The 17,332-nt window shown below is 39.3% G+C and overlaps 1 protein-coding gene across 5 annotated transcripts in view; it reads left to right on the top strand.

Annotated features, from left to right (window-relative positions):
* The window catches only part of tmem94 (transmembrane protein 94), a 32,766-nt gene extending 16,369 nt beyond the window's left edge, over nt 1–16,397 (top strand). For all 5 annotated transcript variants that reach the window (XM_048233281.1, XM_048233280.1, XM_048233279.1 and 2 more), the window contains 15 exons: nt 814–1,025; nt 2,362–2,543; nt 3,391–3,526; nt 4,201–4,316; nt 5,621–5,720; nt 5,832–5,940; nt 9,722–9,911; nt 10,135–10,212; nt 10,648–10,733; nt 12,016–12,097; nt 12,218–12,378; nt 12,636–12,730; nt 12,822–12,915; nt 13,705–13,875; nt 13,999–16,397. In XM_048233281.1, the coding sequence (XP_048089238.1) occupies nt 814–1,025; nt 2,362–2,543; nt 3,391–3,526; nt 4,201–4,316; nt 5,621–5,720; nt 5,832–5,940; nt 9,722–9,911; nt 10,135–10,212; nt 10,648–10,733; nt 12,016–12,097; nt 12,218–12,378; nt 12,636–12,730; nt 12,822–12,915; nt 13,705–13,875; nt 13,999–14,071 (1,885 nt within the window). In that variant the 3' untranslated portion in view covers nt 14,072–16,397. The remainder of the gene's footprint in view (nt 1–813; nt 1,026–2,361; nt 2,544–3,390; nt 3,527–4,200; nt 4,317–5,620; nt 5,721–5,831; nt 5,941–9,721; nt 9,912–10,134; nt 10,213–10,647; nt 10,734–12,015; nt 12,098–12,217; nt 12,379–12,635; nt 12,731–12,821; nt 12,916–13,704; nt 13,876–13,998) is intronic.
* The last annotated feature ends 935 nt before the right edge of the window (nt 16,398–17,332 follow it).

Here is a 17,332-nt window from a genome sequence, read left to right as displayed (position 1 = left end):
CATCTTCTGCTTTTGATAGCCTACCGGTATGACGCTCCAAATGAAACGCACGTCTCACAATAAAAGAGAAGGCAATAAAACGCACGTAAGAAATAAAGGCCTGCCTTGAATACAAGCCTGTCCCAGATAAAGGCCTGTGCTTTGAGCAGCCTAAGTAAATTAAAGACCCCGGCCATAATTTGAGGATTTACGAGTCTGTCTCCTAAACATTCCTCACCTGTTATTTAGCATTGTCCTAATCGTTAAAACGAGGCAGATATGACGAGACATTGCAATAATGTTTACAGAGATACACTGTATGGTTGGCTGCAAAGATTATGCAGACTGTTATGATTGACTGGCACTCGTGCACATACACACATTATCGAAATCATACGTCGGACGCTTTAGGCTATAGTCTTTCTACATGGGTTTAGTTAATGATCAGGCTATAATAATACCACACTTTAATAGTGGTTGGTGTAAATCGACTTATGCGATTAAATGCGACTTATATATGTTTTTTTTCCTCTTCATAAGGCATTTTTTGACTGATGCGACTTATAGTCCAGAAAATATGGTAGTTATGCATAAAAAGCTATAGGTGTAGCTGTAGCCCCATTCTCAGGACATAAATGGTACCAAGCATTGGCTCAGGCTTTCCCAACCTTATACCTGAAACTGAAATGCAGTCCACAGAATAATGATCTATAAGGAAGAACAAAAAACTGCATCAACTGCATTAACTCATCGGAGACACTTTCTATTGCATCTACTCTCAGCAGTCAGTCTGAAATGTCGTTTTTATTACTTACTTTTTGTTTTCCTTTGTAGAAAGAAGGTACTGGATTTTTATCAGCGTGCCTGCCTATCGGGTTACTGCTCTGCATTTGCCTATAAGCCCATGCAGGTCACCCTCTCGTCTCAGTTGAATGGAAAGTGTGTAGAACTTGCTCCAGGCCCAACTCTGTTTTCTGGGTTGGAGTTACCTGGAACCACTCCTATCAAACACGGTGGCAGTCGTCGCAATAGCTGGAGTTCGGATGGTGAGTCAACAGTGATGGGAGAGTGTTTTGATAAAAATGTACTCGTATCGGTATCTGCCGATATAGACCTTTTTTGTTGCCATTGGCCATCTGCGAAACGGCCGATATTAGTGGCCGATGTTTTCAAATATACTGGCCACGACTAAATCGCTGATAAGCGTCGCCAACCTATTCTAAGAGTGCAGATCTGAAAACTTTCCATAGGGAGTAGCAGAGGGAAATGCAAGATTAAAGTTCTTTTCTTCTCTCTCCAGGGCCTATATTTCACTGCGGGTATTGCGTATAATTTGTTCAAGTCCCGCAACTCTGGCCATCAAAATGCGAGAGATTCCCGCATACACTTTACAGCCTGTCTCATGACGTTAATCTAATTATGAAGTGGCGTGAATGCGGGGCTATTGACCAGATCAACAACCGAGTTGAATTCAACATAGCCTCATGCAGACGCAGAGAGACACACACACACACACACAAAGAGAGAACCACTTTGCGCTTACGCAAATGGAGAGAGCTCCATGCTAAACTAAAATCATTAATGAACATTGCAAGACACATCTCTTCTATGATCCCAAAAAGATTTTCTTCGACTTGTTAGTTTTTTGAACATTTATTTTATCTAATGACATAGTAAACATAATGAATTGCATCCACATATCCTTATGCACTATGCGCAAATTTTTTCAAATTACTAAATATGTTTAGCTACTAGTAATGGTAAGAATATAAAATACTATACATTATTAACTAAATACACTTTATATGAATTTTATAAATGAAATAGAAAATAGATTTCATTTATAAATTAAATTGAAACATATGACACAAGCCATTGTTTTCTGTGTGTGTTTGTGTGTGTGGAGAGTCAAGCAGAATCTAGGATGGTGTTAATGATCACACTACAGTATATTCAATATTACTGAACTCCCTCCTACATGAAAAACCTAAGGGGGGGATTCCCCCCATTTTGAAAAATTATTTTTTTTAAATGTATTTTGAATACTTATTTGTCAGCAAAGGTGTATCAATGTCAATAAAAATATCGGTATCGTTATCGGCCAAAGTGAAATTTTAAATATCGGTATTGGTATCGGCCCAGAATTTCAATATCGGTGCATCACTGCTTAGGACTTAGCTCTTGACCAGGAAACACAACATACAGTAGTTCTGCATGAAACACTAGCACACAAAGGAATTATAACTATACTGCCATTCAGCCCTTTCAATCCAGTTTTTGTTGTGCTACAGTAGCTTTTATACTGTACGTTTTATGGCCTAAGGTCTCTGGTCAAACTCTGCTCATTCTCTTGACATTCTCTCTCTTTTGGCTGTGTCTCAGAGGGCATTTGTGAAGGCTTGGAACGTGAGGACTGTGTACAGGCCTTGAGTGGTCAGATCTTCATGGGCATGGTGTCGTCACAGTTCCAGGCACGTTTGGACACAGTGCGGCTTATTGATGCACTGGTGACTGCTTGTATCCGTTTTGTCTACTTCTCTATGGAAGACGAACTGCGCAGCAAGGTAAAATAAAAAATCTTTGTACAGCAAAATATGGAATTGATGTAATGTATTATAGCATCAATGTACACTACAAGAAATAAGGTTTGGCTCACATACAATATCACAATATCCTGGGTTTTAGTTACTATTGTCATTTAAGAGACTATCATCGACTTACCTCGACTATCATCGAGGAAGGACACAGTGTTTTATTTGCCTGTCTATATTTGGCAAGTACTTGAAGTCCTTAAAAAAGAGTGCCATCAAATCAATATTTGCATTCATTATTTTAGTAAGAAAGTTGCTCACAAAAATAGTTTTAGGCATACATATTGGTGTATCCTGGTGTCGAGGCAACCGAGGCAAGGAACAACTCTTGTTAGGGGTGAAGAGTGTAGTGAAGAGAAGTTATATTTCTATACACTTATAAAGTAGCCTGGAGATTCCAGACCCTGGTAATCTAGAAAGATTAAGAGTCTGGCCACAAATAATGTAATGGCCCAACTTGAGGGGCGGTACCAAGCGTGCGTTTGAAAATCTCACTGCACGCAATTGGATAACACAATACGACCAACGTTTACTGACTGATTCCGGACTTCGCCTATATCAGATACACCGATGTGATTGGCTCCCCGCGATACAAGTGGCAAAAGTAACGTGCATCATTACTCATTGCCAGAGTGTCTCGCACAGGCAATTCAAATTGTGCTCTTGCGAGAACTCTAGATTTCCAGGGTACTTATAAAGAACATTTGGATTTCATACATTGCATGGTTTCATTGACTCATTGTGTGGCTGCAGCTGAGACTCATTTCCTTTGTGCTCAAAATAATTGAGGAGTCATGGGTGTTATTTTTCTGGTATGTAGGTGTTTGCTGAGAAGATGGGGCTGGAGACAGGATGGAACTGCCACATTTCTCTAACACCCAATGGGGATGGACAGTGTGACGGTGCCCCCTCCAGTCCCAGTCAGGCTGGCTCGCTGCATGATGACCACCTGCAAGGTGAACTGCATAATTACCAGTAGCCCACTTGGCAGGCAGGCTTCTTAGGTTGCTTATTCATTTATTTAATTTTCTTAGTGAAATGATACTGGTCTTTTAATTTTTGATTTTACAGTTAATACAGTGATTCCCACTATTTTTCCATGTTAGCCACACAGATAAGACAAAGGCACTATCCTGGCGAGCAACATTTGTCATGTCTTTGCTTTAATCAGTAGATTTTCATTGTCCACTGTACACATCATACTAGATATTTTAAGATGCTGCAGTAGCCAATCTAACACTATTTTGATATGCAGTATATAATAAAATATGTGTATAGTATACATTTTTTCTAACTAGCTTTGGTGGTGAATTGCAAAGCTATGCAAACATTAGTACACAAGTAAATGGTCAAAATGCAATAGGCTACTGCAGCCCAATTTCTACACACAATCCTATTCATAAGATTACTGTGAATCATGTGACGTGAAGCCAGGGAAAGCATACCACCAACCCCTAATTTAGTGCTCCACACACGCGTTTTGGTGATAAACCTGAAATTCCAGATAACAATGATCTTTTTCTTACCCCTACAAATACGATTTCCCACATTACTATATAGAGCTTGCAGCCACAAGGCATGTATGTATATATATATTTGAAGTTACAATGTAAGATTCCTTTGTTGAAAGACTCCCGTGATGAGGCTGAAGGACCACTATTACCAGAAGATGAGGGCCACTCTGACCTCGCCAGTTTCCAGCCGACTGATAGCGATGTGCCTAGTTTTCTGGAGGACTGCAACCGAGTATGTTATATGTAGCACCTTTTCCCCCTTTTAGGGTTTTATTTAGCAGGTTGTAACCTTTTACTAATGCAAATATAATGAAAGACCCCCTCCTGCAAAAGTTTTTGATATTTTTAACTTGTTCATTAGGTGCTTTTCAAGCGTTCAAACACGTATTATAAGGAAAATAAGTTGTAAACTTAAAGGTTGTATGAGTGATTGCAGGCCCAAAAAAGGCCCAAACATAAATGATCACATTCATCTAATCTTTCCTAACGATCCACTAGCTACCCGTCCCATAAGCAGGCCGTCAAACAAACGCGTCTCTGTAGGCAGCCTAGGCTCTGAGATCTGCACACAAAAACAATTGCTACCAACAAGTGTTGGCAACCACTCAAAGGCAAAATAAAGTGTTCCAACCAATAGCCGACGAGATGCGTGTTAGGAGAGTTTCAATTGCACGAGAGGGAGGGGGAGGGAGTATCGAACTAGCTCTCTGTTTTGTTTGAACGTCAACAGAAGTGACGTTACCCCGCCATAGCTGATACAACCTTTAGTGCCATGAGGAGTTCTGATCTGGACTGGCAGTGTACCAGTTGATGTCTCCAAATAACAAATCAAAACTGTCGTTATTGTGTTCCAAAGATGGGAACTGAATCCTGACTGACTTGTGGGGTGGTTTTCCCAAATCAGTTTCTAAAATAGCTTACACACATGTAGCTTTACAAGATAAGCAAGCTATCTTAGCATAACATTGTCAGCTTTTTGATAACAAAGATCATATGATCCTACTATTACTTTTCTTACACTGTACAAAGCAATAGAAAATAAATTCATTACTGTTCTGATGCATCAACTTGTAGGTAACCATAATTACTCCAAAATTACAACTTAGCATTGTGTAGCGTTCTGTAAGCAGAGTCAAAGTTTAGCTGGAAACATCCTACGGGAAAAGCAGCTGTAAGCATGTGGAGTTGTAAGCAGAGAGGGGTATGGGGGCAATGAGCTCCCCACATCATAGATGAGTCATAGGGTGTAGAGATGCAAGCTGTTTTAAGGCTGGGGAGGACGGGAAGGGAACAAATGAATATGGAACTTAGAATGGAACTAAGACGAGTTGTTAGGGGTTAATCAGTGGCTGACGTGGGTCTTTAAACATGCAGAAGTAGAAAAGAAAGTGATCATTCTGGCTGGAGTATGTCAACTGATAGGCAAATGTTTGCTGTAATTGAATGTGTTATTATAAACAATAGCAAGAAGCACTTATTGTGTTAGGCACAGTTTCTGGGTCTGTCCACTTACTTTTGTATCTCTTCTTTCTGAAGGCCAAACTGCCTCGTGGGATTCACCAAGTGCGTCCTCATCTGAAGAACATTGACAATGTGCCTCTGCTTGTTCCGCTTTTCACAGACTGCACCCCTGAAAGTCAGTCTCATCTTTTTGTTTTAATATGTTTTTGTTTGCTCACACTTAAGCATTAGTAGCACACTGTAGGGAGTTAAGACTCACTTTTATTCTTATGTGTTTTTGATTCAGCAATGTGTGAGATGATGAAGATCATGCAGGAGAACAGGGAGGTCACATGCTGCCTTGGTAGTTCGGCCAATTTCCGCAACAGTTGCTTGTTTCTTCAGAGTGATCTGAGGTAAGAATCAGTCTCTTTTGATGTCAAGGAAATCAAGCCAATCTAAAATGTCCTTAAATTCAGGACCATTAGCCTATCGCTCATTTCAATTTGGGACCTTGCAGTCGGAATTATCGTTTGTTTATTTAAAGTCTAAAGTAGCCTAAGCTATTCCAAGTGTGAGTTTATTGCACATCATGTATGCACATTGGGCAGTTGTGGCCTCTACTGGTTAGGGCTTCGGGCTTAGAACCGAAGGGTTGCTGGTTCGATCCCAGACCAGTAGGAATGACTAAAGTGCCCTTGAACAAAGCAGTTAACCCCTCACTGCTCCCCGCTGTAGCAAGGCAGCTCACTGCTCCGGGTTAGTGTGTGTTCACTGTGTGCTCTGTGTGTTCACTAATTCACGGATGGGATAAATGCAGAGACTGAATTCCTTTACAAGTATACTTGGCCTAGAAACCTGAATTACATTTACATTTTTACATTTCACATGTTTACGTCATTTTGAATAGACACTGCATACCCGTGATTGTTGGTGTGTTGCAAAATCTGCAGAAACCATTTTATGCAAGCAAACTGCATACAGGGAGTCTTTATTGTTGAGGTCAGACATGATAATCATCCAAATATCTTACATCTCGACCCCGCACTGTGCCCTGATTCAGTACTTGCAAAACTCCGCTTACCCTGTCTCTGGCCCTGCGCTGTGCTGTGTGAGAGGGATAGTGGCTGAAGTAGAGCAGAGAAAGCCCATGTGTGCTTATTTTGCCGATATATTTAACAACATCTTTTGTCATAATGTCAAACTTGGCACTGCACTTACTCGTGCCCTTAGCAAGACACCTGCCATGTTTGAAATCAATCAGAGGAACTGTTCGATCAGACAGACAGACAGACAGACAAACGTTTCTGCAATTTATAGATAGATAATCAAAGGCAAGCCAGTATTGCCTTCAGAAGTGATTATATCAGGGGTCGGCAACCTTTACTTTCAAAAGGGCCATTTTTTGACCAAAAAAAAAAAAAATAACTTCCTGGGGGCCGCAACAATATTTAAGCCCTTTAAATACAAGCAGTCTTTAGCCTATTGGTCTGAATTAGCTTATCAACATCACCTAAATCAAGGGTTAGCAAATATGTTTTATTTTTTTTTAATTGAATGACAGGTCCATGGACAGGCCATATTGAAACAGTTTAATGTCAAGTCAGTTTATTTATATAGCACATTTCATATGGCATACATAGACACAATGTGCTTTGAGTGGAGAGTTGTCATTAAATTATCTAAAATATAAAAAACACACTTAGCAAAAGAAAAGTCAAAGAAAGGAAAAAAACAACAACAACAAAGAAAGTTAATAGATAAAAATAATAAAAATAAAATGGAGTGTTTTAAAAGCAGAGACCTGTAGTCATGAATTAAAAGCTAAAGAAAATAAATAAGTTTTAAGTCCCTTTTTAAAAGCGAGAATTGATTGTGATGACCTTAATTCCAGAGGTAGGCTATTCCAGAGGATTGGGGCACAGTAACTGAAGGCACCATGTGCAGCCTGTGTTGATTCTGGGAATTGTGAGAAGACATTTACTGGAGGACCTTAAGTGACGGGTAGGATCATAAAAAGATATCATATCAGAAATATAGGGTGGGGCAAGGCCACTTACTGACTTAAAAACAAGAAGAAGTATTTTGAAATCAATTCTTTGTTTGACTGGGAGCCAGTGAAGTGATTTAAGAATTGGGGTGATATGATTAAATTTAGGTGTTCTAGTGAGTATTCTAGCAGCTGCATTTTGAATAAGTTGAAGTTTGTTAGTACCTGTTTTGTTAGACCAGCATAGAGTGCGTTACAGTAATCTAAACGACTGGAGATAAAAGCGTGTATTAATTTTTCACAATCCTGTAAGGACAGGAGGCCACAGACTTTAGAAATATTTCTAAGGTGGTAGAAAGCTGTTTTGGTAATGTTAGATATGTTTTTGAAAGTTAAGATCTGCATCTAGAGTCACTCCTAAATTTTTTACATCCTCACACGGTTTTACCAAGTGGGAGGTTAGAATTGGGTGAAAGTGATGTCTCATGGCCTTAGGGCCTACAACCAGAATCTCTGTCTTCGCATCATTTAACATTAAAAAAATTTGGGCCATCCACTTTTTAATGTTGGAGATGCAGCAAGTGACAAGAATCGACATTTTGTGATTGTCAGTCGCAATTCTAAGGTCATTAACCCGAAACCCAGATTGATAGGCATCAAATATAGAGTTTTGAGACAAGTAGGTGCAAAATTGCTTGTAAACAACCTTCTCTAGAATTTTGCCTAAGTAAACAACCTTCTCTAGAAAAGGCAAGTTAGAGATAGGCCTGTAACTCTCACAAGCCAGGGGTCAAGACTAGTTTTTTTTTTTTTTTTTAGTAGAGGAATGTTCCAATAATGGCATGTTTAAGGCAACCAGGGAATGTTCCAGATATTAGGGAGGTATTGACAATTTGAAGTATGTCAGCAGCCAAGCAGTGAAGTTGTGGAGAGTAGCCTTACTATCGGGCAGAGGAGGTTGAGGATTGAAACCATCAGTGAAAGATGAAGAGATACTGCTCCTGATAGTTGAAATTTTTCACTGAAAAACGTAGCAAACTGATTGCACTTCTCTTCAGTGTGGAGCTCATAGGGTATCAAACGAGGAGGATTTATTAGTCTGTCAATGGTATTGAACAGGACTTTAGAATTATTAGAACTATCTGATATAATCTGGGAGAAATACTGTCGTCGAGCTTTTTTTATTTCACAGTTGTACATAAACAATTCACTCTTATAGTTCATGAGGTCAACCTGTGATTTAGTCTTGCGCCATTTGCGTTCATATTTGCGGTGCAAAATAGACTGCTGCATTTTTAAGTTGATTCCAAACGGTTCTCATTCCCAAACTGTTGCTCCACATTATAATAGTAGCAATCGTAATAATCATAACATTACAATTATTATACGGATATTGCTGCTGGCTTCGTAGGTTAAGCATGCCTTGACATTTTTGTTCAGTGTCCAAATGCAATGTTCCATAGCGATTTCGTTGTTTCCCTGAGGATCACACAAATCTACAAGCCTGATTTTCATGAAAGCTGGCGGAATGTAGCGAGGGAACATTTCTGAATCGCTGGGCTGCCCGGCTCGGGCAACTTTAACTACTTCAATGTTGCATGGCATGGGTAGGCTATTTGGTCTGTATGGATATCTGCGCTCTCAGTTAAAATTATCTACTTTCGAGATGTCTTCAGCATTACATTTTGCTGCTCAGACATCCCGTCGATTATTCAGTCACAGTGGTGAAGGCAAACATTTGTTAATTGATTAGGCTATTAAATTGATCTGTTTTAGCCTTTTAGGGACTTTTAGGGAGTTTGACGACAGAGTTAAAGGGACGCGAGGATGTGACATAGCCTATGATGCGTTAAAATAAACATGTTTTTTACACATTTTACATGTGTAGGCTACAGCTACATATTTTCACAAGTTTATAACGTAAGGAAAAGTGTTAAACGTTAAAGCTTAACACTGGTGTACAAATATTTTAATCTTATAATTATGTTTTTAAGAAATTGTAGAAAATATTTCATTAATTTATATTTTTAAACGGATGTTTCATTAATTTATATTTTTATGCGGCTTGCGGGCCGCGGGTTGCCGACCCCTGGATTATATGAACCAAGTCATTTATTTATTTATGTTTATGATATCATTTACATGAAGACATACAGTATACGCTGATTAGTGGGTCCGTTCTGTGCTAACTAGGCTTTATTTTTCAGCATTGCTTTGGACCCACTGTACCCATCTCGTTGCTCGTGGGAAACATTTGGTTATGCCACTGGGTGCAGTATAAATGACAACAGTGATGAGATCACTCCCCTCAGCCTTTCAGGCCAGCTCAACTCAATGGGATGCTCTGTCACCTTCCACCAAGGGGAGAGTGTCAGCATGGTGAAGCTCATTGAACAGGTGAAGGATGTGATTGCACAAAACACATTTCAATGCATCATGTTGTGTATTGAAGAGACTGTAGAGACAACTAGTGAGGCAAATAAACAGTCTTGCCTGACAAACGCCGTAAACAGCACCAGTTACACTGAAGTAACCTAGCTTGCCAGCTATGATGCATTATGCCATAATTATTGTAAATGAAATGAAATGATTTTTCTCACCATACTTTCCTTGTCTCCAGGCACGGCACACTACTTATGGGATAAGAAAATGTTTCCTGTTCTTGTTGCAGTGCCAGCTGACCCTGGTCATCATTCAGGTGAGGCAAAATGCGTTGTAATGGAATAAAACCAACACAAGTCTGTGTGGTAAAAATTAAGTATTAAAACCACAAAGAGGCAAAAAAATAACGCACAGGCAAGCCAACCGTACAGCAGAGTGCAAAGATTTATTCACAACGCTGGAGACAGGTTACTAACACAAGCATCCTAGGCAAGCATGAGAGCAACAAATCTGTCATAGACAAAGTCTTACCATTATTTATAACAGTGGTTCTTAAACTTTTTGTCTGGCTAATTTAGACCAATAGGCTAAAGACTGCTTGTATTTAAAGGGCTTAAATATTGTTGCAGCCCCCAGGAAGTTATTTTTTTATTTTTGTTAAAGAAAATGGCCCTTTTGAAAGTAAAGGTTGCCGACCCCTGGTCTAGGTTAATAGTGCATTATGTGATTGGCTGTATTATTTTCATTTCAGTTCCTGGCCTGTTTGACTCAGCTGCCTCCTCCCATGAATATCACTGATATCCTCTGGCTGTCTTGCTTCTGCTATCCACTACTCAGGTAAGACAGAAGATCCTGATATCATTAACAAGCAATGCATGATGCAAAATCTGCCTGTGACAACAAAGTGATCATGGCCTGTATCAGATGATTTACATTTATTCAGTAAACAGGCATTTCCAAATCCAAAAGTAAGGAAATAGGATAACAGTATTTCATTATTTTCACTACAGTGTAGTAAAGTTTATAGAAGGAATATGAGTAATCAGAATCAGGTTTATTGCCATTGTTGGTGAGGCTAACTGCAGTCGGGAAGAAACTGAGTTTGTGCTGTGAGGTTTTGGTCGGAAGGGGATGGAGTAGGAGATGGAGACGGAGATGGAGAGAGAATGTGCAGGACTGGGCTGCGGTCACATTTTGTACTGCTCTGCGGTACAGCTAGTATTTTATGTTTTACCATATTGTTAGATATTAAAGCAGCGGCACTATGCACGTTTTTTTACCTTAATATAACAGCTTTGAGGCTATTTTGATGGTAAAGGAACTTGCAATAGGGCAATGGTTGACCTAGCATAGCCATAGAGCATAGCTGGCAGAGACCCGCAGACAGAGAACCAGCCTTGCAATTTGGGTCTCGTTGTCCCAGAGACATCTTGTGAGAATGGTGAAACATAACCTGGTCAGTAGATAGCCTGGCTCTTTGGAGATTGTCTTCGCCTGTTGCTAGCCCTTCGGCTCCAAAACAATTTCACTTGTACCGTGTCCAGGGGGAAGGACTCAAGCCGTGGGAAGTATGTATAACAGCGAGGTATAATATAAATATTCCTTGACTCCAGTCGAGTTACCAAAACACCTGAAACTACATTTTGATACTTTTAATTATTCTCAGTGCCAGGTTACTAAGAAAACCGTAACAAGATATTTTATGTCCATATTTCTTCTAACATATTGAGCTTAATTTAACATCATCATAAGATTTTCCTAAGAAATGCTTCTTATTTCTCCTGAAGGGGATATAGAACAATATAAAGGGGATATAAAACAAAACACTGTACTGACCACACCCATGCATTAACCACAGTGCCCAATAGCCCATAATCAGAATGAAGAAAAGAAATGCATTCCCCTATTTAGCCCGTCCCTTTTTATTAACCTCATAGCTGATGAATTTGTGCCGTATTTAGTGTTTGAAGAAAATACAACATTAGTAAAAAGTTTAATGAAAAGACTGCAACATTCACCTCTGGGCATTTTTTTACTGTTAAGAAATTGAGATTTATGACACATGGTTTATACCATACATAAACATGGTGTTGAATGCATGTAATGCTTCCTTTTGCAGTGTATCCTTCCTTGGTAAACCGCCAGACAGTTCAGTGATGACTGTTGCCACTGGTAAGAACTTGGATGCTATTCCAAGAAAGGTACGTCATTGTAACATTTGTTTAACTCACCTGGCAGTAAAGGATGCGTATGAGACAGTCAGTGGTATTCTTTATCTTCAAATAGTTCCTTTCTTTAAACCTCTTCTGCCCACTCCTCAGACGCAGCAGTACTTCCTGGGGTGCTTCCTCTTAAAATTTGGTCTGACCATGATAACTTACCTTCTGGGTTTGGGCTTCTCCTTGCAAGAGGTGTGTTCCATAGCTGCTAACTTCACCAAAGCCGATGTCAATGTCAGCTGCTTGCACATATTTACTGTCAGGTACTTCCTTTTCTCACTTGAAACTGCTAATCAGGAATGACCTACAGGGATGCTCAGTAGTTTGTCATTTTATTCATATTATAAAATGGAAAGGTTACAGATTGCTTATTTTAGTATTATAATTGAAAACCTAAAATTACATTTCATACAGTACAGTACCATGCATTTTATGCTTGGTTCACCAGAACGGGGCTACATTTATATTTATTTGTTTTATTTGATCAAAATGCTAATAAAAACATACTTTTTTGTCATAGTTCATCTCCTGATGCTCCGGGGTGGTTTAATGAGTTATCAAATGGTCTGCTGCTGGTCCAGAAGGTCATGGCTGGATTCTTGGCCTTGCACACAGGTAAAGTTGAGGCCAAATAGACATTTGTAATTTCACTTAATCATTTTACTATACAGAAATGACATGACAGAATTGCATTTTTGTTCCTTAGTTGTCATCTCTTTGAGCTATGTGCATCGCTCTCAGCCTCTGTGGAAGAAAAACCCCTTCAGTAACACATGGTGGTGCCTCACTGTTCCTGTAGTGTAAGTGCTTCTCTGTACATCTGTTGGAAACAATAGCATATTTGATATGTTCTGCCCTTCCTCTCCTGTTTTGTCCTGCCATTCAAGTAATCCAAGTAAGAAGTCATTGCCAATTGTGTAGGATAACTTTGAAATGTAGCATAAAATACATCAAATAAAAGCACTTAATTAGATAATTAATCAATTAGCTGATGAAACATGCTTAAACGTATCTGGCTTGTGAGCACCACCCCTTGTATAACTGCCGGGGTTGTTCTCTGTATTTGTTGAATAGCTGACAATTTCATTGAAGACGTTCACAAGATTGAACTTGTTTATAGTATTTATAGAAGATAAGCACTGCTTTTTAAGTAGGCTTTTCTATTCAGAGAGAGAGAGAGAGAGACTCAGAGAGAGAGAGAGAGAGAGAGAGAGAGAGAGAGAGAGAGAGAGAGAGAGAGAGAGAGAGAGAGAGAGGTGCCTGACTCCGTAGGCACATGGACCCAAATGTGGCACAAATGGTACCACTTGCGCCACAGTTCCCCTGATGTCCACTCAACTTAAAGTATGATTTATATTGATTTACATTTATAACAGCTTTTGTTTAAGGTCAAGTAATGTTGTTGATTCACTTTTTCTTGAGAAATAGGGAAAATCATGACACAGAAAAAAAACTACAATAGGTTGATTGGTAGATCAGACAAAATATGTGCTAGATCAGAGGGAGTGGAGAACAAGGACCTGCAAAGGGAACACAAAGCACAGGTATTTTGCTGTTAATGGTGGCCTAACTAAAATTATTTGCAACAGGCTGTTGGGTCAGATGTTACAAGCCACAGTGGACTTCCAGTTGTGGCAGGACCGGAATGCAAACCTGAGCTTCTCACTTGGTGACATCCCCCTAATGGTTTGGCTAGTGGGCTTCCTGTCCACCATACTGGTGGTCCTGGTGAATGAAGTTGTCAAACTACATGAAATCAGGTAAAGAATCCTAACCTGAAAAAAAAAAAAACATTTGATTGAGGTTGCTAGAGTGCAATGAGTGCACTGTTTGGCAGATAGAGAAAATACTTTGTTTCTAATGCAGACTTTGCTGTGTTTTAGGGTCCGGGTACGCTACCAGAAGAGGCAAAAGCTACAGTTTGAGACAAAATTGGGCATGAATTCCCCTTTTTGAGGTCCTAATGATCAAGATTGGGAACTGAAATCCCTAAAAAGGCAGATATACTTTTGACTTTCAAATTAGGAAGTCTGCATTTGTTACCATATAAGAGGACAGGTGTCTGACACTAGAGCCAGCCTGGTCAGATCCACATGGATGTCTCCTTTCAAGAACAACACTATATCTTACTCCTGGTTTTGTTTGCTTGCATTCCTCTCTGAAACACAGAAGTAGAATGGTGTTCTCAGTTAAGTTCGGGAAGTTAAATATGTCTTATTTAGAGTGGCACAAAAAGTATGGAGAAACTATTTTGTATGTTTTTGACTGATTGCTGTTCAAAGCTAGGTATCATGCACCTCATCATGTCCCCAAAAAACACACACACAAACACATACACATACACCATGTTGATTTGTGGCAGTTCCCCTCCAGATGCACAATTATAAAAAAAACTGGATGACTCCTATGGTTTCTCGCTCCTGATTTAAGTCCATTATCATAGTAGGCTCTCAGTGGGGAGATTATAGCAGAGGTGAGTGTAAAAACATCCACCTTGGACTTGGATCAAATGCCTCACTTTCAAGAGCTCAGAGTAATGAAATCTCTGTCCAGCACTGACCATGGTAAACAAATAAGTCATATCAGTTCATTATTGGGGAGTAAGCACTTTGTATTGCACTCTTTTATATTTTGTCATAAGTTAAGCATATGTCAGTCATTTACTTTTACATTGACAGACACTGTTATTCAGTATTTTGTGATTGGATAACTCCAAATAGTACATATGACTGTACACAAACTACCTGAAACTCATGACCTTGCTGTTGACTGCTGGTGTGCTGTACATGCTTGCCTACAGCAATTTGGGCTAATGAGTGTGTTTGCAACAGCCTCATGCATCTGCATACATTCCTCATTGCCATGTACTGTATTCACAAAGCTTTATTTTCTCTGTTGAAGGAGGCTTATCTAACCATAACCTAAACTAAAATCATAAATACGAAGTTTACGTTGCCAGTCTACCTCTAGTTATTTTCAATGGTCATGATTTTTTTTTAAAACAAATTTATTGAGAGTGCAGGAAATCTGACAGCATTTAGTGTAACTGGTGCAAGATTTGTAATAATCCACTTGCATAACCAGAGCCTTACATGTAGCTAATAAAGCACAGGTACTACATTTTGGCCACAGTAGGTTACATGATGAACATGGACTTGGGTCATGGAGTGGAGTAGATTTCTCTTGATTAATACTGATTGTGGTGTAATATAGATGTGCTAGTCTGTCCCCAGGGGAAGGTGCTGGTTCCCTCTTTACCCCTCCTTGCATTTCCAGTCTGGCCAAACCAAAACTTGACAAAAGAATATGAAATGTTAGCATTCTCAAACTTTTTTGCCTCCCCTTTTACACACTCCATAACACTTTTCCCACTTTCAGTGCCATCATTTGCCAATTACTTTTCAATGATTTATACATTTCTGTACTGGTCACATGATTGCCACTGCCCTCTCACACAGACACAAACATACAGAAGCCTTTGTAATTTTATCACATCCCAACAGGCCTTTTAAACATTTTTATGATGCTGTCTAACATTTGATATGTAGAATTTAAGTGCACAAATATATGAGTTGTCCAAATTCCAGCCACTTTAAAACTCATATTCCAATGAGATCTCCTCTTATACAGCTGTCCTTGCAGCTGTCTAGGGCTGTCTAATGACCCTCCTAATGAGCCACCTCTACTTGGCCAACCTCGACTAACTGCTTTAGCAGAACTTATGATGCTGTAGAAGGTGACTTAGGAATATATCAGACAACAGACTGTCAAGCAATTGAATTGTGGGAAAAAAAAATTTTTTCCATTGTTTTCTGTTTTATTTTGAATATAGTAGATCCGTTGAAACCATTATGAAATTAGGATCTCTATTTTTATGTCAGGTATATTTCTATCATTGCTTCAAATGTAATGCATGAAGAGTTAAGGGATGCTGTCTTTATGAGGATATTTTGTTAACTTTAATTGGTTCTGTGCAACCAGAACTATGGATGCTCTATCAAGCATGTGTTGCTGGTGCTCTTTCCCCATCACTGACAATCTGGTGTAACTGCTCCCACAAATGACTGGGATAAGGGCAGAAATGTGCACTGGCCACTGAATGCATTGATTGACAAGACATACTGTACAGTAGTACTTGACTACTTCACGAATGTTCACGGGTTTTATGAATGTTAATGATTGGTGTATATTTTGTATATTTTTTACTTATGTAATATTATTTTCCCAAATGATTTGTGAATCAATTATTGTATGTCATGATAATAAATGCTTTTTTATGTTAGTTGGCTGATGTCTATCTGTGGATTAAGAACAATTGGTTGCCTGGAACAAGCTTCCATGGCTTGAAATCTTCTGTATGATAATGGCTATTTGGAGCAGGGTTAGGTTAGTTTACCTGGGCAATTTGAATGGGTATTTGGAGCAGGGTTAGGTTAGTTTACCTGGGCAATTTGAATGTAGAGCGAAATTTAACGGGTCATACAGTCCCAGTTCCCAAAGTGTTGGCACACTGTAAAATGTAAAAACAGAATTTACAGAAAATTCAAACCCCTGTAGTTAATGGGAAATAGTGCAATCAGTTTTTTGAATATACAGTATGCTTATTTTGAATTTGATGCCAAGAAGGAAGATGTGTCTCCAAAAAGATTTGGTGAGCGTTTAATGAGCTTACATTTGATTTCACCGCTTGTTTGACCCTGTGAAAATAAAAATGAATGAAGTGAGTCCAGTCCCATTCTCAATTGAGAATTGGTGTTCGCTCATTCTAATCAGGTTCTAGAGCAAACATGAAAACGCCCATACGTGCACAGCTATTTCCTACCACAGACATTTATCAATGCCTGAATTACAGCAAAATTGTGTTTGTAATGGCCTAGGACACCCCTGTACAATTAGGCCGATCACTTAAATGTCGGATAATTCCAAATTGATGATTATAGGCCTACTTGACTATACTTTTCTTTACTGCCAGACTCTAGGAATACGGAGCCGCCGAAGGAACATAGTGGGAATTATCTTTGTAGAGGTGGGAATATTTTTTAGAGCCCTTTTGCGTTCTTTTTTACGTCCCCCCGGGCGGGTATGGGGGGGGGGGGGTCTAAAGCATTGCGTGTCTAAAGCAGGTCTAAAGTAAAAAATCGACTAGCCAATAGCTTGTCTCAAACCATCATCATTGGACACAGACGGCATAGTCTGGGATAGCCCACTCGACAGTCC

Source organism: Alosa alosa, chromosome 22 (assembly GCF_017589495.1).
Source record: "Alosa alosa isolate M-15738 ecotype Scorff River chromosome 22, AALO_Geno_1.1, whole genome shotgun sequence".
In the NCBI taxonomy this organism is placed as follows: Eukaryota; Metazoa; Chordata; class Actinopteri; order Clupeiformes; family Clupeidae; genus Alosa; species Alosa alosa.
The sequence above is the reverse complement of the archived record's forward strand: the minus strand, read 5'-3'. Positions and strand labels throughout refer to the sequence as shown.